At 45.6% G+C, this 27,850-nt stretch overlaps 1 protein-coding gene across 4 annotated transcripts in view; it reads right to left on the reverse strand.

The window, feature by feature from the left end:
* ICE2 (interactor of little elongation complex ELL subunit 2) overlaps nucleotides 1-27,850 on the reverse strand; it is a 154,543-nt gene that overhangs the window by 43,674 nt on the left and 83,019 nt on the right. For all 4 annotated transcript variants that reach the window (XM_040413733.1, XM_040413735.1, XM_040413732.1 and 1 more), the window contains 4 exons: nucleotides 27,185-27,314; nucleotides 11,079-11,163; nucleotides 8,427-8,477; nucleotides 7,219-7,474 (listed from right to left, as the gene is read on the reverse strand). In XM_040413733.1, coding sequence (XP_040269667.1) covers nucleotides 7,219-7,474; nucleotides 8,427-8,477; nucleotides 11,079-11,163; nucleotides 27,185-27,314 — 522 coding nt within the window. The remainder of the gene's footprint in view (nucleotides 1-7,218; nucleotides 7,475-8,426; nucleotides 8,478-11,078; nucleotides 11,164-27,184; nucleotides 27,315-27,850) is intronic.

A 27,850-nucleotide genomic window follows, 5' to 3' on the forward strand; every position in this document is an offset into this window, starting at 1 on the left:
TAATTGTGGAATATTCGATAGGGAGAGTGCAGAGACAGTGCAGGGACACTGTAGGGAGAGAAGAGGAAGACTGCAGGGACAGTACAAGTTGAATGTAATTGCCATGTGCATCTTGTTGAACTGTTGCAACAATCCCAATTAATTTCTTATTTTACACATATAATTACTGTGCTTCAGTATTAAAGGGAGGTCTAATATATCGCCGTCTGCATCTTGTTGAACTGCTGGCACATTTGCAGTTAATATCTTGTTTATATATAAAATTACTGCACCTCAGTATTAAAGGGCAGTCTAATATATCGCCGTCTGCATCTTGTTGAACTGCTAGGACATTTGCTATTAATCTAATATATCACCGTCTGCATCTTGTTGAACTGCTAGGACATTTGCAGGTAATCTTAAGTTTATGCACACAATTACTGTGCCTCAGTATTAGGGTCCATTCACACGTCTGCAATTTCGTTCCGCAAATTGCGGACCCATTAATTTCTATGGGGCAGCACGAAATTGCGGACAAGAATAGGCATATTCTATTAGTGCCGGCAATGTGCGGTCTGCAAAATGCAGAACGCACATTGCCGCTGTCCGTGTTTTGCGGATCCGGAAAACACACACGGATATGTGAATGGACCCTTAAAGGGTGGTCTAATATATCACCGTCTGCATCTTGAACTGCTGACACAATCCACGTTCATCTGTTAGTTTATATATAGAATTACTGTGCCTCAGTAATTAAAGGGCAGTCTAATATATCACCGTCTGCCTCTTGTTGAACTGCTGGCACATTCGCAGTTAATTTCTTCGTTTATATATAGAATTACTGTGCCTTCAAGGATGGTCCTATATATCGACGCATGCATCCTATTGAACTGCTGTTACATTCATAGTTAATCCTTTACATTACTGATACAGTTAGTGTACACTATGGTAAACAGACAATTGCCTGGGCCCTCCAAAGGAACCGCTGCATCTGCCATTGGTCCGCACCCCCTCTCCAGCAGTCATGGCTCTTCAACGTCAGCAGAAGGAAGCGGTTATTCCTTCCCATTGAGTTCAATCTCGTCCATTGCTCCTGATGCTCCTCCTCCTAATCCTAATTACTTGTTTCGACAACAATCGATCATCGAGGCGATTGTAAAAATACAACAGTATGCGTGCACTCATCCGACAGCACAGAAGCTGAATGTGCACCTGGCCAAGTTACTGGTACTACAGTCCCTCCCTTTTCATGTAGTTGACTATGGAAGTAGTGTGTAGTAGATATAGAAATAATTGTTTTTATGCTCCCCTTAGAGGGACCAGGTCTTAATGATGACCATCCTCATCTTTTGCTGGCTTTACTTCTTCCAAATCATTCTTCAAAGTCTCCATGTCCTAGAAAAGTCTGCAAAATGCATAGAGAGGAGGAGCTGGACATATGGACATATCATTGGTATTAGATGATGTGGAAAAGGAGGAAAAGCAGATGGCAGAAGGGTTCTGCCTGTAGGGGAGGAGAGCAGTTAGGTTTGAAGAAGTGGGTTCACAACTAGGGGGAGGGGTGGGGGCTTTTTCTTGTGTCACTCTGGGAATACCCCATGACCTGATCTTTAATCAGTTTGCCAGATCCAACTGCCGGTCACCTGCTGCGCCTTGAGGTACTCTTCATATGTAGTTTCAGGGTGCAAGGGTTAAAGGTAAGTGCAACTTTAATTATTAGGTTAAAATCTATATAGTGGTCAACTGTTGGCCCCATATGGCCCAATGTAATTCTCATAGAAAAAGGGCATTTTCAGGAGACTGCAGGCCACAACAGCAATAATTTACATATTATGCCATGCACCTAGCTAGCCAAACCCCATACCAGCAACAGCCCCTGTTTGGCTAACATATTATATGGCACCTAGTTTTCAGGCTCCTATCCTTTATGGCACTAATCCTGCAGCCACGTTTGATCCATGCACAATGTTCGGTCCTTAACTGTAATACATGTTTAAAATGAAATACCATCCAGTTCATCATATATATTTGTACAGTTTTCGACTTTACACTTGAAATATGTAAATCATTTATTTTTTAAGAGATTCATATCTACAGTGTTAAAAAATAATTTCTGTTCTTTCAGTAGTTTTCCATTTGACAGAACAGAGCCATTTACAGTTTTAGGCCTCATGCACACGAATGTTGTTAGTTTCCGTGTCCGTTCCTTTTTTTTTTTTTTGCGGATAGGATGCGGACCCATTCATTTCAATGGATCCGCAAAAAATGCGGACAGCACGGTCCGTATCAGTATGTCCATTCCGTAGCCCCGCAAAAAAAATAGAACACGTCATATTCTTGTCCGTTTAAGGCATTGTTACAATGGATCCGCAAACAAAAACGGATGGCATACGATGTCATGCGTTTTTTTTTCTTTTTTGCGGATCTGCAATTTTTGGACCACAAAACACGCGTGCATGTTGCCTTATTGTGTACATTTTTATATTTATTCTCAGTCCGTTTCTGAAAGTTCTTCATTGTTCATATTGTTTTCAGAGCATGTAGCATGGGGCCCATTTTTGGTTTCGCATTTTCATTTTTTCCTCCCAATGTTCCAATAGCCATAACTTTTTACATTTTTCATTCATTTAGCCATATGAGGGCTTAATTTTTTATATTTTTTTTTGGGGGGGGGGGGGGGATAAGTTGGGGTATTTAAGAGCACCATTTAATTTACCTGTCTGTTATTGCAAAATGGGAAAAAGTGTTCACTATGTGCTAAAAATTTCATAACGTCCTTATTCTGCGGCTCAATAAAGATACGGTGATACCAAACTGGAATTTTTTTTTATCAACTACTTTAAAAAAAATAAAAACCTTTGAAAAAATCTAAATTTTCTTCGGATAACCACTTTATAACTTTTTATATTTCAGTCTACAGAGCTATATGAGGGCATGATTTTGCGGGATGAAATTTTGATTTTATTGGTATCAATTTTGTGGTACGTATGACTTTTTGATCACTGTTATGACATTTTTTTTTTTTGGGGGGGGGGGGGGGGGGTAAATCAACCAAAAAAACTGTGGTTTTTATTTTTTTTCTTCATTATGGCGCTCAGCGCATTGTGAGATTTTTCTCATGAGGCAATACCGAATATGTTTTTTTTGTTTATATATTTCTATATGTAAAATTGGGAAAGGGGGGTGATTTAAAGTTTTTACTTATTACAGTGTACAACTTTAACCCTATCCACCCTAATCATCATTCCCTGTCATTGTGGCTGGGTTTCCGCTGTATGATGCAGCAGGCATCCACCGCGTATGGAGCAAACTCAAGCCAGCAGCCAGCTCCATATATTCCCTCAGCCACCGTGACGTACAGGTACACGCGATTTATAACTATTTGTGACAAATTAATTAGTAACGAATCAAATTTATTTTCTAAGGCTACTTTCACACTTGCGTTCGGGGTTCCGCTTGTGAGCTCCGTTTGAAGGCTCTCACAAGCGGCCCCGAACGCATCCGTACTGCCCCAATGCATTCTGAGTGGATGCGGATCCGCTCAGAATGCATCAGTCTGGCAGCATTCAGCCTCCGCTCCGCTCAGCAGGCGGACACCCGAACGCAGCCGTCCAGATTTACAATGTAAGTCAATGGGGACGGATCCATTTGAAGTTGACACAATATGGTGCAATTTTCAAATGGATCCGCCCCTATTGACTTTCAATGCAAAGTCTGGACGGATCCGTCTGACTAACTTTCACACTTAGAATTTTTTCTTTACTATAATGCAGACGGATCCGTTCTGAACGGATCCCAACGTTTGCATTATAGGAGCGGATCCGTCTGTGCAGACACCAGACGGATCCGCTCTGAATGCAAGTGTGAAAGTAGCCTAAGTTCGGTGAATTGACCAAATAAAATTTTTCAAAACTTCACTCCTCATTAATACTGTACATACAATATATGGCTTTCCAGAATATTTTTCGAATTTAAAAGCACAGTTCTTAAAAGGAAGCTTCTAAAATTAACAGTTGATTCATTCTAATTTGTCTTTAGCGAGACCATGAGTTAGTTTCAGATGGATTTGAAATTTTCATATAAAGTATCTAGTAATAAGGTAGTGAAATGAGGCACAAACAGAAAAAAAAAAAGAATTTTAGGCAATCATGCAACATATTTTTGCTCAGAACTAAGAATGTTCCTCCCCTACTTTACACATTTTACCTGTAGGCGACTCAGGTAATATTAATAATGAATCATCCACAATTAATCTGATTAATTCCTTCTGGACCTCCTCTCTACATGTATGGAGGAAATCCCGGGTTTAAATATACCACCAGATCAGAAGCTGATATCATAACCCCTGGGTTCCTACTGTTTTACAAAGCAGACATCCAGAGGCAATGTCCATAATCTGTGATAACGCCAATCATGGACATTTAACCCCTCAGATGTCACAGTCAATTGTGACCACGGCATCGAACAGTCATCTCTGGAGAGCTTGCTCCTGGCGATCAAGTGATCCCCTTGTGCTGAGACTGCAGGAGCTCTTCTGTTGCTATGGCAGCCTTGGGCCTTCTGAAGGCTCTGAGGCCTGTCATAGCTAAGTTTCTGTCACGTCTTGCCTATAGCAGGGCTCTATGGGAACACAGTGAGTACCTATAGACTGCAATGTTAAATTACTGCAGTCTATAGGAAAAACAATCAAACGATCACGTTAAAGTCCCCTATAGGGGGGCTAAAAATAAGTGTAAAAAAAGTTTTTTAAAATATAAAAAAAAGTAAAAAAGATAAGAATTCAAATCACCCCCTCCCCCCATTTTAAAAATATTAAATTAAACAATAAAAAAAATCATTGGTATTGCTGGTCCCAAAAGTCAGAAAATATAAATGTACTAATCCCATATGGTAAATGGCATAACAGAAAAAGTCAAACTACCTGATTCACATTTTTTTGTCGCTTCATCTGCCTTGAATAAAAAGTGATCAAAAAGTCATACACACCCAAAATGGTACCAATAAAAATAGCAGCTCGCACTGCAAAAAAATTAGCCCTCACCCAGCTCCGAAGACGTAAATATAAAGAAGCTATGGTGAATCCCATATAAATCAAGCTATCCATATAAAGCGGTCATCTTTAAACATAGGAATCATCCCAATAAACTGGGGGGGGGGGTTATGGATGAGATCTACAACAAATTATACTATTTCACAAATGTGTGATCTACTCAATATTTCATAGCCCGTAAATTAATACATAATTATGTACTGATCTGGTAGAACGATAACTTATAGGCCAATCACTTTTTCTTTTCACTGTCACGTGACTTATTACTGTGTACCCAGGTAAGGCTACTTTCACACCTGCGTTAGGTGCGGATCCGTCTGGTATCTGCACAGACGGATCCGCACCTATAATGCAAACGCTTAGATCCGTTCAGAACGGATCCGTTTGCATTACCATGAACAAAAAAAATAAAATGTTCATGATAATGCAAACGGATCCGTTTTGACTTTACATTGAAAGTCAATGGGGGACGGATCCGTTTGAAAATTGAGCCATATTGTGTCAACTTCAAACGGATCCGTCCCCATTGACTTACAATGTAAGTCTGGACGGATCCGTTTGCCTCCGCACGGCCAGGCGGACACCTGAACGCTGCAAGCTGCGTTCAGGTGTCCGCCTGCTGAGCGGAGCGGAGGACAAACGGTGCCAAACTGATGCATTCTGAGCGGATCCGCATCCACTCAGAATGCATTAGGGCTGGACGGATCCGTTCGGGGCCGCTTGTGAGAGCCTTCAAACGGAACTCACAAGCGGAGCCCCGAACGCTAGTGTGAAAGTAGCCTAAATTAAACCGTTTCCCCATATAATTCCTTGCACTGACCAGTTATGTGAGCGGTAATGGCCTGCTTTGCTTGTCATGGATATAACTCTTTATAGTCAAATTGTACTTTTAATACCTGTTGTAGCTGAATATGCTACTAATATAGGAATATTATCCTTGCCTGTTCACTGTGATAAGTCGTTGAATTGTTGATTTAACCTGCTTCTTTTAATAAATCAGTTTAATAAAAATGTATGAGGGGGTCAGAATAAGTTTTCCTTAATATATTAATACACAAGGAAAACTATAAAAATGTGGTATCGCTGCAGAATGAAGTTAACAGGTCATTTTTACCGCATAAGGGGCACTGTAAAAACAAAACCCATAAAACAATGGTGGAATTGCATTTTTTCCCCAATTCCACCCCATTTGGAAATTTTTCCAGCTTCCCACTACATATTAACCGGTGCCAATAGAAAGTACAAAAAATAAAAAAAAGTTACAGCTTTTGGATAATGACAATGAAAATGTGCAAAACGGGCTGGTTTACTGACTCTGCCTGCTACTAGTTTGGCTCTATCTACAACATGGGACCACTTCTATGTTTTTTTTTTTCCAGGGCCACTTTGAGTTTCCAATCCTTCACGGAGTGTGATTTCTGATGCCTGTGTATTACATAGGGGTGGTATAGCAGACATATATGCCAACCAGACTGGCATGTCAAAAAATCTTCATCGTGAGACAATCTCTTTAAAAACAGACTGTACTGAAATATGAAAGCCGTGTAATGTTAAAGGGGTTCTCCAAGACTATTAAATTCCCCCCATATGCCTGGGCCCCTCACAATAAATATACTTACCTCGCTCCCTGCATTGCCTCTGGTCCCCGCATCGCCGCTGCTGCTTCTCCCCATGTGCGGATGAAAACATTCGGTGTCGGGGGGAGCAGCCAATGGCAGGCGGTGATGGGGACGAGCCTCCCTAGCATCACCCGTCCCTGCCTGCCATTGGCTGCTTCCCCCCCACCCCCGACACCGGATGTTTTCATCAGCAGCGGCGATGCGGGGACCAGAGGCAACGCAGGGAGTGAGGTAAGTATATTCATTGTGAGGGGCCCAAGCATATGGGGGAAATTTAATAGTCTCGGATAACCACTTTAACTGTTAGGGCTGTAAAACCATCTGTTTCCTCGCTATATTTTATGGTGGGTCACATACAACTTTTTTTAGATTTAATTTTTTTAATTGAAACAAAATTCTGATAATTGAAGTGGCCAAGCAGAGTCAGAATTTCCATGAACATTGGCTGCTGGAGACTACACCTCCTACACAGTGGATAATGACTACCCCCAGTGTCAGGAATGTGCAGAAATCCACAAGCAGCTGGCAGTAAGCGCCATGATGACAGCAATTTACTACTTAAACACTTACTTTCTTTATTCCTGTATCCACCTCTGCTGCAGGTGGGAATGTGCAAGGTGGACGGCCATGCTGAATGTGATACTTCAATAACAGATTGGGATTTAAAGGCACCCAGGGAACAGACAGCGATGATGGCGGTTCAGGAGCATTACAGTGGGCATCATGCAAATTATAGGCTCCTCTTTGTTGATCCCTGGTACTTTTATAGAGGTAGACAGAGGAGTCTCCAGACACATGGCTCAAGAGGTAGGATCCATCCTGGAGACTGCATTAAAAAGAACAAAAATAAAAGAACTTGTGTAGAACCCTACAAAATAAATAATCTGTATGGCTTTTCTTCAGCTAAGCAGACTGTGTAACAATGCTGGATCTCCAAATTTAAGGACCTTTAGTCTTGTCAATATCATTGAGTAGAAGTGCTGCATGAAAACCTGACTCAACTGTCAGTGACTAGCACCAGATCTTCATAAGTTTCTGGTTTTTGCTGCTATTCTTGGTACGTTGCTTTCTATTTGGAGCTCTATTAGATCACATTCGGCGCCTATGTTTGTTGTATATGGCTGAAACCGTTCCTAGTGCACATGCCAAGTGTATCCATAGGGGTCATTCACCTGACCGAAGCCAAAAAGAATGTCCTTTTCACCTCTGTCAGGCCAAAATACACTGGTAAACTTTTTTTTTCCCGGTACGGAATAGTGTTGTAGATTACACTATTCCATACAATGGTATACAATAGCACCGCATGCCACTGTAAGCCTGTACAGTGGGATATGGCACAGCCTCCATATGTGAACTGCGTGTCATGTACTCATTCATGTATGCAGAAGCCATTGTGTCATCCATAGCACTGTGTGAGCATACTACTACAGGTGTGGAGCCAAACCTGCCGTATTAACGATGATTCGAACGACTTCCTGTATGAGTCACCATTTTCAGACAAGTGCCTTGTTTGTACGGATACATGTCTCATCCTGCCAAATACACATTTCCTCTATACGGCTGGCTGTGCTGGTTTACATTACAAATATGCAATATGCTAGCTTAGATAAAATCAATAAGAGCGCTTAGCAATGCGGTAATGAAACCCTTGCAGACATTTCAGTAACTGCTCGTATTCCCCAATGCTGACAATTTACAACCATGAGAAACATTTACGGGAAAGAGTTTGAAAGCTTAAAGGGCCTTCATACATACAGCCATTAACATCTGATACTTACCCGGTCACCCACTTTAAGATATGGTGAAGAGAGTTGAGACAGTTAGCTGGCCTGTATAGAAAGACAACCGCAAATCGTTACAAAGGCCCAGCCATGACCACAAAGTAAGACAGTCACTACAGCTCCATATCAGGTTGTCACATCCCTTCCTTCCTCAAAATGTCACTACATGCCAATCATGCTGCATTTCATTTTCTGTAAGCTGTATGTTACGATCAAATCCTGTGCTTTCAAGAGATCATGTACCACCCAGGAACTCATATGTCCATTTTCTGTATAAACAACACATAATGCAACAGCACTCTACAAACCAAATAAAGTACAAAGGTATATTGTATTGCAGATGCTATGCTAATAACCTAGAGATGCTTAGCAAATACTTTTTGTACAAAATTATTTGAGCCCGTCTGCCGCACGCCAAGGCGATCTCTATAAGACGGGTCGTAATACTAAACCTCACCTGTTGGGTGCCATAACAGCGACCATGAAATTCAGGAAGTGTAGGTCCCACATGCATGCTGGGCCCCTTTTGGTTTATATCTCTATGGTGCCAAAATGGCCTCCAATGAATCCAGGGACTACAAATACCAGCATGCAATAATTTTGTACAAAATGTATTTGCTAAGCATCTCTAATTTATTAGCATAGCATGAGCAATACAATATACCTTTGTACTTTATTTGGTTTGTAGAGTGCTGTTGCACTATGTGTTCTATATGTATTTTCAGCCATAGCAACGTGCACCTGCGCATTGGGATGTGCTGACCCCCCCCCCCCTCTTTGTTTTATATGTCAATTTTCTGTAGTTCAGTAGATGGTTATCTTTTATTCATTTTTGGTAGGGCTCATGTACACGACCGTACGTTTTTTGCGGTCCATAAAAAACACAAAAAATACAGATGACGTCTGTCTGCATTCCGTATTTTGCGGAACGGAACAGCTGGCCCCTAACAGAACTGTCCTATCCTTGTCCGTACTGCGGACAATAATAGGACATGTTCTATTTTTTTGCGTAACGGAAATACAGACATATGGAAACAGAATGCACACAGAGTAACTTACGTTTTTTTTTGCAGACCTATTGAAATGAATGGTTCCGCATAAGGTCTGCTAAAAAGACAGAACAGACACGGAAAGAAAGCACGTTCGTCTGCATGAGCCCTTAAGGCACATTTATACTGTGCCAACCAGCAGACAATTATTGGGAAGGAACCATTTCTTCCCAATAATTACCTGGTCATCAGTGGACGTGAAGAGCTGCAAATACAAGCAGTAATTACCTCCACTGTATGAGGATGAGCGATGGCTATTGTGATCGCTTGTTCGCTTACTAATTAATTTTCTGCTGACCAGAAATGATGATTGAGGTGTCCGCACTGAAGATTAGCGCTCCTTCCCGACAATTGTCTGCTTGTCATTGAAGGAGACCGCTATATTTACATGCAGCGATCTTCTCCACATTGTGAGGAGGATTGACCTCTAATGTCATCGCTCATCCCCATACAGAATCATTGTTTGCCAGCAGCAGAGGCTGTTTAGATGGCACAATCTGCTGCAGGCAAACAATGATTCAGGTGAAAGCATGAAAGATCATTTTGCGATTGGCGGCACCATTACAAAGGCAAATTATGGCTAACGTGCGTTCCTATGAACGCTTGTTAGTGATGATCAGCCCAATGTTCGGGCAGTGTAAAGGCCCCTTTAGTTCTGCTAAATCTGTATTCATTAGTTCGTATGCTACTCAGGCTTGCATTAGAAATACAGAAAAGACAGAGTTACTATATACAACATTTTCTCAAATATAACCAGTCATTTACTTAGAAGGGTGGTCCCAGACAACTTATCACCCACCCAAAGGATAGGTGATATGGGTCTGATTGGTGGAGGTTGACCATTAGGACCACCCCTGTTTACAAGCACGGGTGGCCCATGTTCCCCACTGAATGAAGTGACATACGAACATGCAAGCTGGCAGAAATAGCTAACATCTGTTCTGCACCCCACTGATTAGACAAGTTACTCAACGAGGACCTTTCACAGGTTCTGACATTACAGTATCAATACCTGGCACTGTAGGGCATGTTTACTAGATGTTATATTGCTATTTTCTTTTCAGGAACGCTCTGCCGTTGCCCCGCTGTGCCCCCCATATTGTTTTCGTGTCCTGTATGCTAGTCAATAGCATCGGTACAGGGAGGAAGAGACGGCCGCATTTCTCAGGGGGGCGTCTCCTTCTCCCTGGCTGTGTCTCGGTCCAATCACAGCGGAAAGCGTCACAGGGAGAAGGGGAGCTGTTTTTTCTCAATGGCTGTGACGCGGTTTACTGTGATTGGATTGCTCACAGCCAGGGAGAAGGAGACGCCCCCTGAGAAACGTGGCCGTCTCCTCCGCTCTGTACCAATGCTATTGATTAGCATACAGGACGGCAAAACAGAACAGGGGGCACAGCGCCGCAACGGAGGAACGTATCTGAATCTTTTTTTTTATCGATCTGACGTCTAGTAAACATGCTCTACAGTGCCAGGTACTGATACTCTAATGTCAAAACAGGTGAAAGGACCTTTTTAACTTGTGCATAAGTTAGTTGTCATTCTGGGCCATCCCCCAGCAGTGATGTAAAGTCTCACACGGCAAAAGAATAATTAAACCTACCTGAAGTTGTTCATGCTCTCCTTTAAATTTTCAGCAGTGATTTCTTCCAGCATGAAAAACTTAGAAGTTAAAGCATCAACATGTCCTACGAGGCAAAAGAAAAAAAAGTTAGCTTGACTTGATCTTGAACCCCTTCAGGTAAATTGTGGACCCTATGGCCAGTATACATAGCACAGAATAAGGTTAGGATACAATAATAGGAAATAACATTTGAGAAAAAGAGATGTAAAAATCCCCCCAAACCATCTGAGGCACTTCATATCCTTACAGAATTCTCTGTACATCAATAAAAAAAAGACACAAAACAGACTAGCCATAACAATCTGCCTGAATATACACAGTCTACCAACGACCTTCAGCTGAAGCAGGGCAACATCATATCATTATATTATTAACTGGTGTCAGGCTCCCAACTTAGACCAGACATCCTCAAACTGCGGCCCTCCAGCTGTTGTAAAACTACAACTCCCACAATGCCCTGCTGTAGGCTGATACCTGTAGGCTGTTCGGGCATGCTGGGAGTTGTAGTTTTGCAACAGCTGGAGGGCCACAGTTTGAGGATGCCTGACTTAGACTAAGGGTACTTTCACACTTGCGACAGAGGATTCCGGCAGGCAGTTCAGTCGCTTTGCCGGAAGACTTAATGCCGGATCTGGCACTAATACACTTCAATGTAAATTAATGCCGGATCCGGCATTGAGGCAAGTATTCAGTATTTTTGGCAGGAGAGAAAACTGCAGCATGCTGCGGTATTTTCTCCGTCCAATAAACGTAAGAGGGACTGAACTGATGCATCCTGAACGGATTGCTCTCCATTCAGAATGCATTAGGATAAAACTGATTAGTGTTTTTCCGGTATTGAGCTCCTGTGACGGAACTCAACACTGGAAAAGAAAAATGCTAGTGTGAAAGTACCCTTAGGATAAACTGTACTATAGCAGCAGAGATAGAGCTTTCAATAGAAGCAAAATGCTAATTCAGGATATCTGGCTCTATACATGGTCACGTGGCACTGTGGTTTCAGACATTGCAAAATCAAAAGTTTACAGGGGTGACATTTACGGAGATTCTAAAAGTTAGAGCATGGTTGCAGGGGGTCAGTTTTAAGGGCTCATGCACCCGAACGTATTTTGGGTCCGCATCCGATCCACATGTTTTGCGGGCCGGATGCGGACCCATTCACTCCAATGGGGCCGTAAAAGATGCGGACAACACACCGTGTGCTCTCCGTATTCATTTGTCTGTTCCGTGGCACCCACAAAAATAAAGAACAGGTCCTATTCTTGTCTGCATTACGGACAAGGATAGGACTGTTCTATTATGGGCTGGACGTTCCGCAAAATACAAATATCAAGCGTCTAGTACACGTATTTTGCGGATACGCAATTTGCGGACCATAAAAACGGCTATGGTTGTGTGCATAAGCCCTTAGGGTGCATTGACACTGTGTTTGCAGGGTGTGTCAGAGCTATACATCGGGAGAATATCCTCAATGTATAGCTACGATTGATACCTATGACATATGTACCTGTATAGACATACGGTGGTAGGAACATCTATAGACCCTCAGCAAAAGGAATACAGAAGAATTCTGGCCTCACAAAGGAAAAAACGAGATTTTTGTATAACTTACCAGTAAAATCTCTTTCTCGCTCTTTCCTTGGGGGACACAGAAGACCTTGGGTATAGCTCATCTCCATAGGAGGCGTGACACTAAGTGAAGACTGTTAAGCCCCTCCTCCACAGCTATACCCTCAGCCTGGAGAGAGAGACTGCCAGTTGCGTGTCCAAGTAGTGAGAAAAGGCAAAGTCCAACAAGGAACCAACAAGCCAACTACCCAACGGGTAACAAAAACTCGGAAACCGTACAGAGAAAAAACAATGAATGGGTGGGTGCTGTGTCCCCCAAGGAAAGAGCGAGAAAGAGATTTTACTGGTAAGTTATACAAAAATCTCGTTTTCTCGCCCAGTTTCCTTGGGGGACACAGAAGACCTTGGGACGTTCAAAAGCAGTCCAAAAGGGGGAGGGACCACAGCACCAAGGTGAAGCACCCGAAAGGCATCAATGAACCGCTGCCTGCAGACCCAGGCGGGCCAAGGCAGCATCTGCCAAAGTCAGAGTATGCACCCTGTAGAACTCTGTAAGGAGTGCAAGGAAGACCTGTGGCCGCCTTGCCCAAATGCATGGCCGAAGCCCAATGCCTCCGGCCCAGGAGGCACCGACCGCTCTGGTGAAATGAACGGTGACACCAAAGACAGAATCCTGCCCTTGGTGCGGTAACCTCAGCAATAGCCAATCTGATCAAGCGGAGGAAAACCACCCTGGAGTCAGTCAACCCTATGCACAGACCTCCTGGAAACCCAAGAGGCCGAACGTCGACAAGAGTCGGAGATCTCCAAGTAAAAAACGGCAAGGCCCAAACAACGTCCAAATAGGTGAAGTGTTGAAGCGAAAGGCAAACACCACCTTCAGAAGGAAGGAAGGAAGAAACGGGATGTAGAACAGCCCTGTCGGGGCGTGGCCTAACCGCCGATGTAGAAAGACGCATGGCGCTGAGCTCCTGGATAGTATCCTGTATATAATTGCTCACCCGCTTCCTATCTGACCTCAGAGGAGACCGATCGTGACTGGAAGCCTCCCTGAACGCTGGGGTTTACTCCGGGCTCGATATGACCCGCCAAAAGCAGAGGGAGAAGGAGAGTAAGGACGGCAGCACAAACACGCCGGCTAAACAAAATGGCGCCGGGCAGAATGCTAAGATTTCTGATGTGGCGGCGAAGCTGGGGAAGTTTGCCCGTACCCCAGCAGCTGCAGTAGCTGATCCGGAGCCTGAAGCTCAGATGTCCGATGAGACTGGAGGAGAGGAGTTCGTGGATCAGGCCTCATATGCATCGGTGACAAAGCTGAAGGTGGGTCCTGAGTTGCCGCCAGAAGCGGCGCCCATTTCTGAACCCACTATAGCGGACGTATATAAAATGGTGGCACAATGCAGCACAGCCCTCACGTCCCTAAATACCAATATGGGAGGCCTAAAGGAGGAAGTTTTGCTGATAAGGCAAGATATGCGGCAGTTTAAAGAAAGAGTGGGAGAGTTGGAGGGTCGCGTTAGCGACATGGAGGATCAGCTACCGCCTGTTAAAAGGGACTTGCAACGAGTTATACATAACGTATCCCTACTCATATCCAAATCTGATGATATGGAAAACCGTCTAAGACGGAATAATGTGCGGTTTATTGGAATACCGGAGCGTACTGAGGGCTCAGACCCTGTCTCATTTATGGAAAAGTGGCTGGTGGACATAATTGGGAAAGAAAAGTTATCCCCACTCTTTGCAATAGAACGTGCACATCGAGTGCCATTTCGCCCGCCGCCTCCGGGGGCGCCTCCAAGACCTCTCCTGATTAAGGTCCTACATTATAGAGACCGGGATGCCATACTTAAAGCAGCCAGGGATAACCCTGATATTCAAATTGGCGATAGCCGAGTTCTAATGTTCCCGGACTTTTCTGCAGAAATACAGAAGAGGAGAGCGAAATTTTTGGCAGTAAAGAAGAGATTGAGATCATTGCAGTGGCCTTATTCCATGTTGTATCCGGCAAAGCTTCGGGTGGTGGCGAATGGATCCACACATATGTTTGAGGATCCGTTAGAGGCAAGCCAGTGGCTGGACACTCATGAAAATGATCGGCGTGACAACAATACCTGATGAGATGGTGATATCTACAATGGAACTGTTTTTGTTTTTTCTTGTGTCCTTTATTTGACACACAGTAATGCTAGAAATAGTATTGAGTTATCTAATGCTTTTCTAAAAAGGAAGGTTTTATATGTTGGTTTTTCACTGGTTTGGTTCTACACTGTATGGGTTAATATGTGGTCGGGGGGGAAGTTGGGTGAGCCAACACACTGGCGCATCCAGGGTGTAGCGCTGGTATAAGCTAAGCACTTATTTTTTTTTCATCTGTGCCTTTAGTGTTAACCCATGACGGTTAGGTTCACTTTCAATGTCTATGGTGTACCCCTGTTTATTGGGTTCATGACTGACAGAATGTTTAGGGTAGTTTGGGGACAGTTGGGAGGGGGGAGGGTTAAGGTAGGATATATTTTCAGTATTACTACTAGGGGCAGGTTTGCTTGGGGTTGTCGGCACCACACTCTGCATTTGCTTATGAGATACCATGATGTCTTCCGTTAATATTTGTGCATGGAATGTGAGAGGAATGTCTTTGGCATCTAAACGTTCAGCTATTTTCCATGCTTCAAAAGATATACAGCCAGCTATTGTATGTTTATCTGAGACCCACTTGACTGCTGATAAGACACACCTAGCACATAAAGCATGGGTGGGGTGTGAATTTCACTCTACATACTCCACACATGCTAGAGGGGTTAGCATTTTAGTGCATAAAGCTATTCCGTTTAATGCTCAGGAATCGTATGTTGATGATGATGGAAGATTTATATGCATAGACTGCTGTATTTTTCAGTTTAGGATTATCTTAGTGGCGGTGTATGTTCCCCCTCCATATTCGGCTGAAATTATGAAGATGGTTATTACCTTTACTTCTAAATTTCCGTTAGTTCCTATATTAATTGTAGGTGACTTTAATACTTATCTTAATGGTTTTTTGGATAAATTCCATAATGGGTCGGGAACATACACTGCTGCCCCTACCTCTCTGGCGAAACTGATAGGGGAGATAGACCTGTGTGATATATGGAGGACCAAATATCCTGATCGGCGTCAATATTCATGTTACTCAGCATCACATAGCTCCCTGTCCAGAATAGATTTGGCAATAGGATCCTCATCATTGGTAGCCCTAACAAAAGAGATTTTATATCTGCCACGTAGCCTTTCTGATCATTCTCCACTGTTGATTACACTGGAGGTGGGGAGGCACATATGTGCTCCTAGACCCATCTGGCGATTAAACCCATTCTGGCTATCAATAGTGGATACAGGAACTGATATATCTAAAGCTATCACTGACTTTTTATCTATTAATATAGGCTCGACTTCAGGGGCGGTGGTTTGGGACACCCTGAAGGCGTTCGTGAGAGGTCTATACATTAAGCGCATTAGTGTTAGGAAAACTAAAAGTCGTCTTCTGGACAGGGAGCTATCAGATAGAGTTACGCAACTGGAAACAAGGTATATAACACAACCCACGTTGTCTAATGAAGCACAATGGAAGGAAGCTCAGAAGCTTTTGAGGGAACATATACAGACTAGAGCAGATGATAAACGTCTATTTATGGCCCAGAGGTACTTTGCTGAAGGGGAAAGTGTGGGGCATCTGCTGGCTACAATAACTAAAGCACAGAATGGTCCCTCCTGCATAGCCTCGCTCAGAGGAATAGATGGACAACTAATAACAGGAGATGAGAATATCCTGGGAGAATTTTATGCCCACTTTGGAGAGGTATATAGGTCCAGACTGGTCACCACTACTTCTGATAGAGCTGGTTATCTTGAAAGAATTAGTATCCCTACCTTATCTATGGAGAATAGCTCACTTCTTGAGGAGGATATAACTCTGGAGGAACTGGAGATGGCCCTGAATTCTATGCCCAATGAAAAAGCACCTGGTGCAGATGGTCTTCCTGGGGAATTTTATAAAAGGCATGGGGAGATATTACTTCCACATTTATTAACGGTTTTTAAAGATGCATACGGTGAAGGTAAATTGCCATGTTCCATGAGAGAAGCCATAGTTGTAGTGATACCCAAGCCGGGAAAAGACCCTTCGCTCGTAGATTCATATAGGCCTATCTCACTCCTAACGGTGGATGTGAAAATTCTGGCCAAAGTCTTGGCTAATCGTTTGTCTAGGGTCATTCAATCTATTATTCATGATGATCAATCTGGGTTCATGCCTGGAAAATCCACGGCATTGAATCTTAGGCGCTTGTTCATAAATCTGCAGTTGGAGGGGAGGGAAGATCAGGATAGTGAAGCTGCTGTGATCTCACTTGACGCTGCCAAAGCTTTTGACAGCGTTGAGTGGGAGTATTTGTGGGCGGTCATGACTAGGATGGGCTTTGGAATAAGTTTTCTAAAATGGGTTAAGCTTCTGTACAGTGAGCCCAGAGCCAGAATTAGAGTGAACGGTCAATTATCACCCTCAGTTGCATTGGAGAGGGGGACGAGACAGGGCTGCCCGTTGTCTCCCTTGCTATTTGCAATAGCGATTGAGCCATTGGCGTGCCTTTTACGATCTACTCCACTGATGAGAGGGCTAGGGAGGGGCTCTAGTGAGGAGCGCGTATCTTTATACGCAGATGACATGCTAATTTATGTAGGTAATCTGGTGGATTCCATAGACTCCATAATCTCTATAATATCGCAGTTTGGTGATCAGTCTGGACTTCGCATAAACTGGGATAAGTCAGTAATTCTCCCGGTATCTTCTCGAATGCATACCACTCATGCTACTTTCTCTGAACTCAAGGTGGTGCAATCTTTTAAATATCTTGGAGTGACTGTGTCAATGAACCCTGCAGATTATATTCCTAATAATTTAATACCCTTGTTAGGGAGGTTTAGAAGCAAGGTTGCTGTTTGGCATAAATTGCCTCTCTCTATGATCGGTAGGGGCAATTTGCTTAAAATGATATTCATGCCTCAGTTGCTTTATATTTTGCATAATTCCCCCATATGGATCCCAGTGCATTTCTTCCATAAAATACAGCAGCTGTTCCGTTTTTTTATTTGGAAAAATAATAGAGGAAGAATAAGATATGAAATTCTGCAGAGGAATAAAGAAGCCGGTGGTCTGGCTTTGCCTAATCCTATGCTTTATTTTCTGTCGGCTCAACTCCAACATTTTAAAGGGTGGGGGGTAATAGATGACATGGGAGGGAAGAGTGGTCAGCTGATAAAGTGGGCTGCAAATAGGTCTCCCCCGTTGGTAGCCATTGAAGGAGAAATAAAAGGAGAAATGGGAAATATTCCGACCTTGATTCTTATGAGGAAAGTATGGAATAAGGCAAAGAGTATTTTAGGGATGACAGGGTTGATGAACATCTCGCCCTTATGGCATAACCCCGCACTTCAGGAATTGGAAAACCTGAATGGATTCTCCCAGTGGAATAAAAAAGGGGTGTGGAATCTGAGCCATATTTATTTTAAAGGAACTTTAAAACAATACCAACAATTGTGCTCTGAATATGGGCTGCCCTCTTCACAGTTCTATCGATACTTACAACTTAGACATGCTTTAGAAGCTCAATCTAAGATAGCCCCAGTGACATTTATGTCAAGCCAGACATTGAATATGGTGGTTGCAGCTGGTTCAGTGAAGGGAGCAATCTCCATGGTGTATCAGGCCCTTTTAGAGGACTTTCTTAAAGGGTATCCATTAACAAGTAGACGTCAGTGGGAAAAAGATCTAGGGGTACTCACGGATGAGCAGTGGACTGAGGTGGTGGAACTTACCCCTATTTTATCCCTTAGTGAGGCAGCACGGTTATCCCATCTATATTTAATACATAGGGTATATAAGACCCCAGTGTTCTTGCATAAAATAGGCTACAGAGATAGTCCAGCCTGCCCGAAGTGTGGAAGTGATGAAGCTGACCTTTTACACATGATGTGGTCATGTTCATCACTGTCATCTTATTGGAAAGCAATACTACATCTGGTGAACAAAGTATATAGTGCTAGTTTTAAGTTGGATCCCAAACTGTGTGTATTAGGCCTGGTACCAGATAATAATTTACAGTCTGTTATAATTACTGGAATAGGTAGAATGTTATATCAAGCTAGGAAAACATTGGCAGCAAAGTGGATCCAGCCCATACCTCCTGATATATCAGAATATGTTGCTAGATTAAATATTGTGATTCGTCTAGAAAGAGGAGTATATCAAAAAAGGAAGTGTCTGTCCAAATTCGAAGCAATCTGGGGCAGCTGGATTGATAACTCTGGATGCTGTAGCTCCTGGCTGGCACTTACAAGGACTTTTTCTATGACAAGGTGAATGCAGTGAGAATGGATGATATATATGGAATATCGGATGGTAGCAGGTGTGTGGTGCATTTATAGAAGCCTAATAGTGAGGGGGTTACCTGGAATTAGAATGTGGCTGTATGGGAAGATTGATGATGGACTATGATGTTATATGGAACATCGCTGATTGGAATTAGATGATGGTGGATGGCTTATTTAGGAGTAATGTGGTGCTGACACCCCGAGAGTGATGACTAAGGAAGATGTTTTAGGAGTGTGTCCTGCCTTAAAGGGATTAGGGAGGGGGGGGGGGGGGGGGGAGGTATGGGTTTATTTGTTTAGGATGGATAATTGTACTCACATTGAAAATACTTTTGATACCAGAGTTTATATGTGGATTTATGCCATGTCCTATGTAGATATGTGTAATATAATGTATATATTATATACTATATATGACAGATAATGTATACATTTGTGGTCTACAAAATATCATGTTAATGTGATAAAATAAGACTGGAAAATGTTAATAAAGAAACATCTGATTTAAAGAACAGCCCTGTCCTGGAAAAGACAGAAGGCTCGTAACAAAAAAAGGGGCCATTCAGGCACCCGTCAGAGACACGACTGATACGGAACACAACCGTACAGGACAGAAGGGGTAGAGAGAACTGTAACGGCTCCAAGGACAAGATTGGAGCGCCGAGAGCTCAGTATATAGTCCCCAGGGCGGTACCGAAGGACAGTACAGAGGAACCAAAGAGCCACTCCGAGGAAGAAGGTCTTGACAGGCCCAGAGGGCCGGGGAACGCTGGAAGAGGAAGAACAGCGCCGACACTTGACACCTCAAGTAAAGGAGTCCCAGGTCCAGGCCGGACTGGAAAAAAGACAGAACCATGGGGAGAGAAATTCAGAGTGGGGAATGCACAGCTTCCCACAGAATCCCAGACAAAAAAACCCTAAGTCTTACGACAGATCCTGGACGAAACACAGCCAGGAGCGGACAGTAGCGAACCCGCTGGAGTCGCCTGGCAAGCGGGCGAAAACCCAATGTGATCAGGCGCAGACAAGTAACACGGGCAGAAGGGTCGACAAAACTAGTCCCGTCGGCCCTCGAACAACGTTGTCCCGTATCCACCCGAGTGGGGGAGCAGAAGGACAGACGGAAAGAAACCAAAGGATCCGCCAGATGCCAGGACAAGACAGGCTAAAGTCCATGCTGATGTAACCACGTTGTACAGTCCCGGTGTGGGAGATCAAAGGACAATCTGGACCGAAAGGTAGTCCCCCCAAGTTACCGAGAAGGTAAGTCTACAGCAGGACCATTGTCTTAGAATGGACCACGCAATCTGCACTCAGCGGGAGGACAGAACGCGGTAGACTCGGTAAATAGGCACACAGCTAATACAGCCAGTGTGAACAAGGGAGACAGTACGAGGCCAAAAGGAACACCGGAACCATCCACATGAACAACCATGCTCTCCCCAGAGGGGAGGACAGTGAAAGAACAGCCTCTGAAGTCTGGCGGGAAGCCACATCGGAGTGATCTGTACCGAGCGGGAGCCAAACAAAGCCGGCGAGATAAGGTAGTCGAGACAGAGGCCGGCATAACACCCTCCAACCGAAAGGAGGAGGAGTGGGCAACAGGGAAGCCATAGGACAGCTCAAAAGCAGAACCCGCTACACTGTGAGACGCCCGGTTCACTGCCTCGCAGAAGGCGAATACCCTGAAGAACCCAAGGCGGAGGTCATCCGGACCTGGGTAATCGAGCACCCAAGAGAAGTTGGGTGACCTTCCCGAGAAGAGCGGCCCGAACCTGGTAGCAGATCAGACAGAAGCGTAGAGGCGCCAAGAGGAAGGACTCATACCACACTGCATCCGAAGAGGAGGAAATTGCAGCAGGCAAGGGAACCGCAGTCCTGCCAGAGCCAACGAAGAATTCGAGAGGCGCTGCAGACAACAGCACTCTCGACCATGTGACCACTAGCGCAGGGAAGCAATGCCGCGGAAGGACGAATGGGCATGCATCTAGGACCCACGAACACTCCCTGGAATGAAAGGCCAACTAAATGAATGAGTACCACCCAGCTCGGTGCAGCAGAGAGCAATAGAGCCTGTCCGGTCAGGTGGACAGAATGAACTCCTTAGAGACGAGTGCAAGGCTTGCGGCAAGCATCGTATCCCAAGAAAACAAAAGTATGCCGCAGGAAGCAGGTGAGGCATACGTACGAGCAGCCCCGTAAGCAGCGAGAAGGCCAACCCTGGCACATGGCCGGCAGCAAATCCAGAGAGAGTGCAGCGTTCCGCTTATGGAAGGGAGTCGTGCACATGGCCAGCACCGTATCCGGTGAAGGTGCAGTATTCCGCCTAAGAAGGGGGTCATGCACATGGCCAGCCGGCAGCCAGGGAGAGTGCAGTATCCCGCCTAGGAAGGGGGGGGGGATGCACATGGCAGGCACCATAACTGGAGAGAAGATGAATGCTGCCTACGGAAGGGCCGCATGCACTTGGCCAGCGCCGTATCCTGGAAGAGGCAAGAAAAACCGCCTAAAAGGGGAAATGCCCTAGCAGCGACGCAGGCTGGGAGCGCAACACCATGCCGCCTGTGGAAAGAGGTCATGCAGACATGCAGCACTACTGATGAGGCTGCAGCGTCCTGCGCAGTCCAATAGAAATCAGTAATTTATTATTATTTATTTTATTATTATAATTTTTTATTTTTTTTTATATATTTAAACACAGCCTCTCTGAGGCTAAAGGGGAGCCACCATATATGGGCACCTGAGAAAAAAAGGGGGGCCAACTATACAGACCCATTTGAGAGCCGGCCTGTACCCAAAGGGTTAACAGGGATCCGGCCTGGAGGGCGGCGTGCGATCCCCTGGGGGCGGAGGAACCTCCAGGCGGGAAGAATTCGCGCCTGGAGAAGTTCCCACCCCTCCACCAGAGACCGGAATATTGCGGCCTAGTAGGCCGCGAAGCCGGGGGCTAAATTTGCGGCGCCCGGCCCGTTATACCGCCGGGACCTGAGGCGGAATGGCGCTTCAAACCGGCCGCGGGAGCCCACCCCGCGGGCCGGTCGGAATTGCGGCCCAGCAGGCCGCGAAGCCTGGGACCAAATTTGCGGAGCCCCGCCGACCACCGGCACCGATGGTCGGACGGGGCCTGCTGGGGCATAGTCAAGCCCAATGCCGGCCGCGGGAGCCCACCCCGCCGGCCGGAAGGGCGGTTTGCTGGCCGCGGGAGCCCACCCCGCTGACGGAAGAGACAGGGGCCGGAATGGCAGCTTGCTGGCCGCGGGAGCCCACCCCGCCGGCCGAAGAGACAGGGACCCGGAATGGCGGTTTGCCGGCCGCGGGAGCCCACCCCGCCGGCCGGAAGAGTAAGGGGCCCGGAATGGCGGCTTGCCGCGGGAGCCCACCTCGAGCCCACCCCAAGCCGCGGAGCCTAAAATTTTTGCGGCGCCCGGCCGCACCGGAATATTAGTGCTGGCCGGAGGCGAGGCCTTACTCCACTGCAGCGTCCTGCACACTCCGGTAAGGCCCAATGTGATCAGGCGAGTTGGGGGGGGGGGGACGCAGAGACGGGGTGCCCGTGAGGAGAAGGCAGGCGACGGCTGACAGCCACTAGCTGCATGTACTATGAGGGCCAGGAAAAGGGGGGGGGGGGGGCAGGGAGCAGATTGCAGCTCTGCGGCACCCCAGGTCCAGAGGCCCAGTATGGGGGGTCAGGCACGCAGGAGACCATTGGGTGGGGGGTGGGGGACGTAGGGCTGGAGAAGCCACTCTCTTACCACAGCCATCTTCACCCTCGGTCCGTTCCAGCACGGTCGCCCCTTCAGCTACTGGCACCGTAGTGGCAGGACGCTGGAAGAGGGACTTGGCGTGCGGGCGACCCTTGCGCTGGCGGGATGTAGGGGAGCTGGGCTGCCCTGATCCACCTTGCCTTCTGTGGGGGAGGCAGCAGTGCGGGTGACCGGCACTGGCGCAGCTCAACCCCGGGAGAAACAGAGAGGTCTAGTGCGTCTCTGTTGTCCCTGATGATCTGGAACAAAAAGAAATAAAAAAGTAAAAATCTAAACTTTAAACAAGGAGAAAACAGCCCTGCAGAGCAGGGAGTGTCTTGCCTCCTTGGACACTGGCAGTCTCTCTCTCCAGGCTGAGGGTATAGCTGTGGAGGAGGGGCTTAACAGTCTTCACTTAGTGTCACGCCTCCTATGGAGATGAGCTATACCCAAGGTCTTCTGTGTCCCCCAAGGAAACTGGGCGAGAAAAGATAATCCTTCAACTTTCACTGGCTGAATGGTGACCTCTGTATAGGTTTGGAGAGGTCATTATCCTGCATTGATTCTGCAGGGGGTCAAAACTGATTAAAGAAGTCGGGCATATCTTCACAGCAGTGTGACATCAGCAGGTGTTCATCTGTATGAACGGTGTGTGCATGGCATATGTCTAGCGTGTACATGGATAGTATGTGTCCAGAGTGTGAAATGTGTGTACAGGGCATGTGGGAGCCATGTGTCTAGCATGTATGGCATGTGCCCAACGTGAGAGGTGCATGAGCGGCATGTGTCCAGCAAGTGGGCGGCGAATGGGTGGCATGTGCACAACATGTGAGTTGCGTGTTGGTGGCATGTGTTCAGGGTATAAGTGTGCATCACGTGTCCAGCGTAGCTTGTGTAATATTGCATGTATCCTGTGCGAGTGGTGTATGTGCAGCATACATCCAGTATGGAAGTGGCGCATGTGTGGCATATGTCCGCTTGTGGTAATGAGAGTGCGCATGAGTCCAGTGTAGTGCAGTATTATTTATTAGCATTATGAATAATATAGTATTATGTTTGCGTGCTTTGTGGGTGTTGAAGGCAAAAGGCCCAAAACACATTTCTGACAAAGAGGCCCTATGGTGGTCAATGGATTCCTTCCATAATGGCTGCACACATCAGCCACGACCTATACAAGTCCTTGTTACAGCCTCACACGTCTACCAAATCACCAGCTTTAGCACTTCACACACACTTGCTTTTCCAGTTTTCTGTTGCTGTAACTTAATAGCAATGTGGATTGGGGAGGGGGTAGCGATACAAAAGCCACAACACAGTAATGTTTGCCTTTGCCACAAGGAGGGGCTTTTCCTTGGAAACCAGTAAACAAAACACATAACCTTCCAGAAGAGGAAGCGCAGTAATGACACAGGATGAGCGAGCAGTGTGACTCAGAATGCAGCTTTACATGTGCCTGGGCACTTCAGCCAAGTTGTAGCAGATTGTCCAGATGTTTAATATCAATGATCTATTCTCATCAGTATCAGATCGGTGGGGGACTGACCGCAGGCACCCGGCCGATCAGCTGCGAGAGTGGCCTCCTCCTAGCCCATGTGACGTCACATTATCAATCACATTCAAGAAAATGGAACTGGGCTGCAAAACAATGTACGGCACTGTGCTTGTAAGCTGCAAGGAGGCCGCCTCTTCAAAAGTTGTCGGACCCTCACCGATCAGATACGGATGACCTATCCTCAGGATAGGTGTAATGCAGAACTTGCCCCAGTACAGAATAGTTCAGCCAATAATCAACACCCAAAAACCCCTTTAAGCTTTACAGTTGCTTTTCTGCCAAATAGCATGCAGTAGCAAGGCTTTCCAAATGGACACTCAATACACGGCCCAGACACAAGGCAGCATTCCCAACTACTGACATACAAACAGTCAAAGCAAATGGTTCATGCTGCACGAAACCTTCCTGCATCCAGGACTACATGCGTGCTAAACTGACACCTTTTAGCTAGCACACTGCATGCTTCGCTTCAGAGGAGGAATGCTGGGTGATGAAGTGGCGTGAATTTAGTTAATATGGTATTTTGATGATGTCTGCCACTGTAAAAACACTATAGAGAGAGCCAGATAGCTGGAGTGGTTTCAAAGGCATGCGACTAGACTGATAAAATGAGTTTATAGTACAACTATCAGTTACTGACATCTATCTCTCATTATACACACTTAGGGCTCGTGTGCTGCCGTTGCCGTATTGCGGACGGCCTTTGCGGATCCACAATACACAGGCACCGTTCCGTGTGCATTCCGCATCACGGATGCGGACCCATTCACTTCAATGGATCCGCAAATCCGGAGATGCGGAACGTAAGCACGAAACGGAACACTACGGAAGCACTACGTAGTGCTTTCTGGGGTTCCGTTCCGTCCCGCCGCACCGCAAAAAGATAGAACATGCGCTTTTTGCGTAACGGAAGTATCGCAGACCCATTCAAGTGAATGCGTCCACTATCCCCATGAGGCTAGGCCACAGCATGGGCACGGGCTTGACACCTCCCCCTGTACAGCTATCAGTGACTGACAGCTATCTCTGTATACACACTTACACAGAGAATTCTATCAATCACTGATAACACCTCCCCCTGTACAGCTATCAGTGACTGACAGCTATCTCTGTATACACAATTAATGCTCATGCACATGGCCGCTGCCGGGCTATATTGCGGCCCGCATACTGCAGGTCCGCAATACACGGGCACCAGCTGTGTGCATCCCGCATCGCGGACCCATTCACTTGAATGGGTCCGCAATCCGGGAGATGCGGAATGGAGGCAAGGATCGGAAGCCCATGGAAGCACTACGGAGTGCTTTCATGGGTTTGCTGTAAGTTCCTCCGCACCGCAAAAAAGTAGTGCATGCACTACTTTTTTGCGGTGCGGATCACGGACCCCATTTAAGTGAATGGGTCCGCGATACGCATGCGGCTGCCCCACAGTCGGTGCCCGTGCATTGCGCACCGCAACGAAGCCCTTACGTTCGTGGGCATGAGCCCTTACACAGAGAATGCTATCAATCACTGAAAACACCTCCCCTGTGTACAACTATCAATGACTGACATCTATCTATGTATACAAACTTACACAGAGAATACTATCAATCATTACTATCACCTTCCCTGTGTACAACTATCAGTGACTGACAGTTATCTCTGTATATATAGTTGCACAGAGAATGCTGTTAAATTCCAGCTCATTCTTGGCTTTGCAGTCAAGGAGGTGGTCCAATCAGTGACTGACAGCTAACTTGCTTACGGATAACATTTTCACGCAGCCCCATTCACTTCTATGCGGCCAGCGTTGCGTGAAAATCACAGAATATAGAACATGCTGCGATTTTCACGCAATGCACAAGTGATGCGTGAAAACCAACGCTCATGTACACAGACCCATTGAAATGAATGGGTCCGGATTCCGTGCGGGCGCAATGCGTTCCCATCACGCATTGCACCCGCGCGGAATTACTTGCTCGTGTGAAAGGGGCCTAAAAGAAAATGATGGGCGTGTTCATGTGAAGAGTAGGATGTGCGGATGAGTTTTTGCTGATGTGCGTCACTCCTTGGTAGGCGAATGCATTAGGTCAGTGTGAAACCAAGGGTGGAAGTGTAGTTCCCCCTTCCAGTCACATCCACGGGCATGAGTGCAGTGAATGCCAGTACCCCTCGTGGCCTGTCAGGTTGCATGTGTGCTTGATCGTGACAGACATCACAATGGATCTTGACGGAACCATTATATGTCAATAGGGTCTGTAAAGGGGGAATATTAATCTCCAATATTTATGCTAATATCAATAATTAATATTCATAAATAGGCTCAACAGGGTCTATCACTCGCTCTGCTTTTCTGCTCCAGTAACGAAACATAAAAACGGAGTTTCTTTTACAGATGTCAGCTCTGCCTTAATTTATTTCAGAAGGTAGTTATCGGACTCCTCTTATGGTATCATGAAGAGTCATTTTCTTCCACAGTTACGGTTTCGTTATGCCTTTTCCTGGACCTAGCTCATGGTTTTTAACCAAAGTAACCACAATTATACAGAAATACAATTCCCCAGACCTGTCCCCGTAACCGTTCACTACTCCCAATCCACCCCATGTCAGTTATTAATGGCCCATAGAAATTGCTGCATGAATATTATATGGGACACGGCCTGTAATAAATATACTCGATCAGCTTCAGTTCCAGCCATACTTTTCTTTAGTCTTTTATACGTACGGTATGATGTATTAATGCACACAATATTAGGATTCATGTACACCTAAGCATATCAATCTCATGAACAAGAAGCTGTAATCACAAAGGCACAAGGGACATAACTCACCAACAAAGAGTTCACATTTAGAGTGTATAAGGCTTTCGGTCCACAGCCGACACCTCTCACTTTCGGTTAGCGACTCCACACCATAGCAAGTCTGATAATCCACTTTGGCAAGCACAAAAACCGGGATTTGCTAGTATAGAAGATAAACAGCAATTCATTAACAGACAGATACAAGAGTGAAGCCATTAGACTGATATTATCAGTATTACAGGACAGAAACAGCCCAAAGCTACTATCAATACTAAAGGCTTTTGGCTACTTTCACACATCCAATGTGAAACTCCGCCATGGCCATTCCAGCAGACAAACCACAGCATGCATTGGTTTGTGTCCGGCCAGTTCTCCTTTTGTCTGCCGGAATGCGTATAGATCTTAATGGGGCTGGCGGACATTCCATCCGCATCTGGCAGTGCTGTTTTCTGCCAGGACAGCCTGCAGGAATTCAAACCGGAGATGTGAAGGTAGCCTTTACTTTAGCCGAGTTCAGTTTTGCTGCATGCCATTAAAAGATTGTCCACTGCTTTCCAGTATCTTCTTGGCAAGAGGCTGCCAAGAAAACAGTGAGGGGTGGCCAACCAAATTTTAAATGGCAAGCAGCAAGTCTCAGGACCTACAATAGTCACAAATAAAGTTAACTGCAGACTTCACCAATAATTTTAAGGTGCC

Source organism: Bufo bufo, chromosome 1 (genome assembly GCF_905171765.1).
Source record: "Bufo bufo chromosome 1, aBufBuf1.1, whole genome shotgun sequence".
NCBI lineage: Eukaryota > Metazoa > Chordata > Amphibia > Anura > Bufonidae > Bufo > Bufo bufo.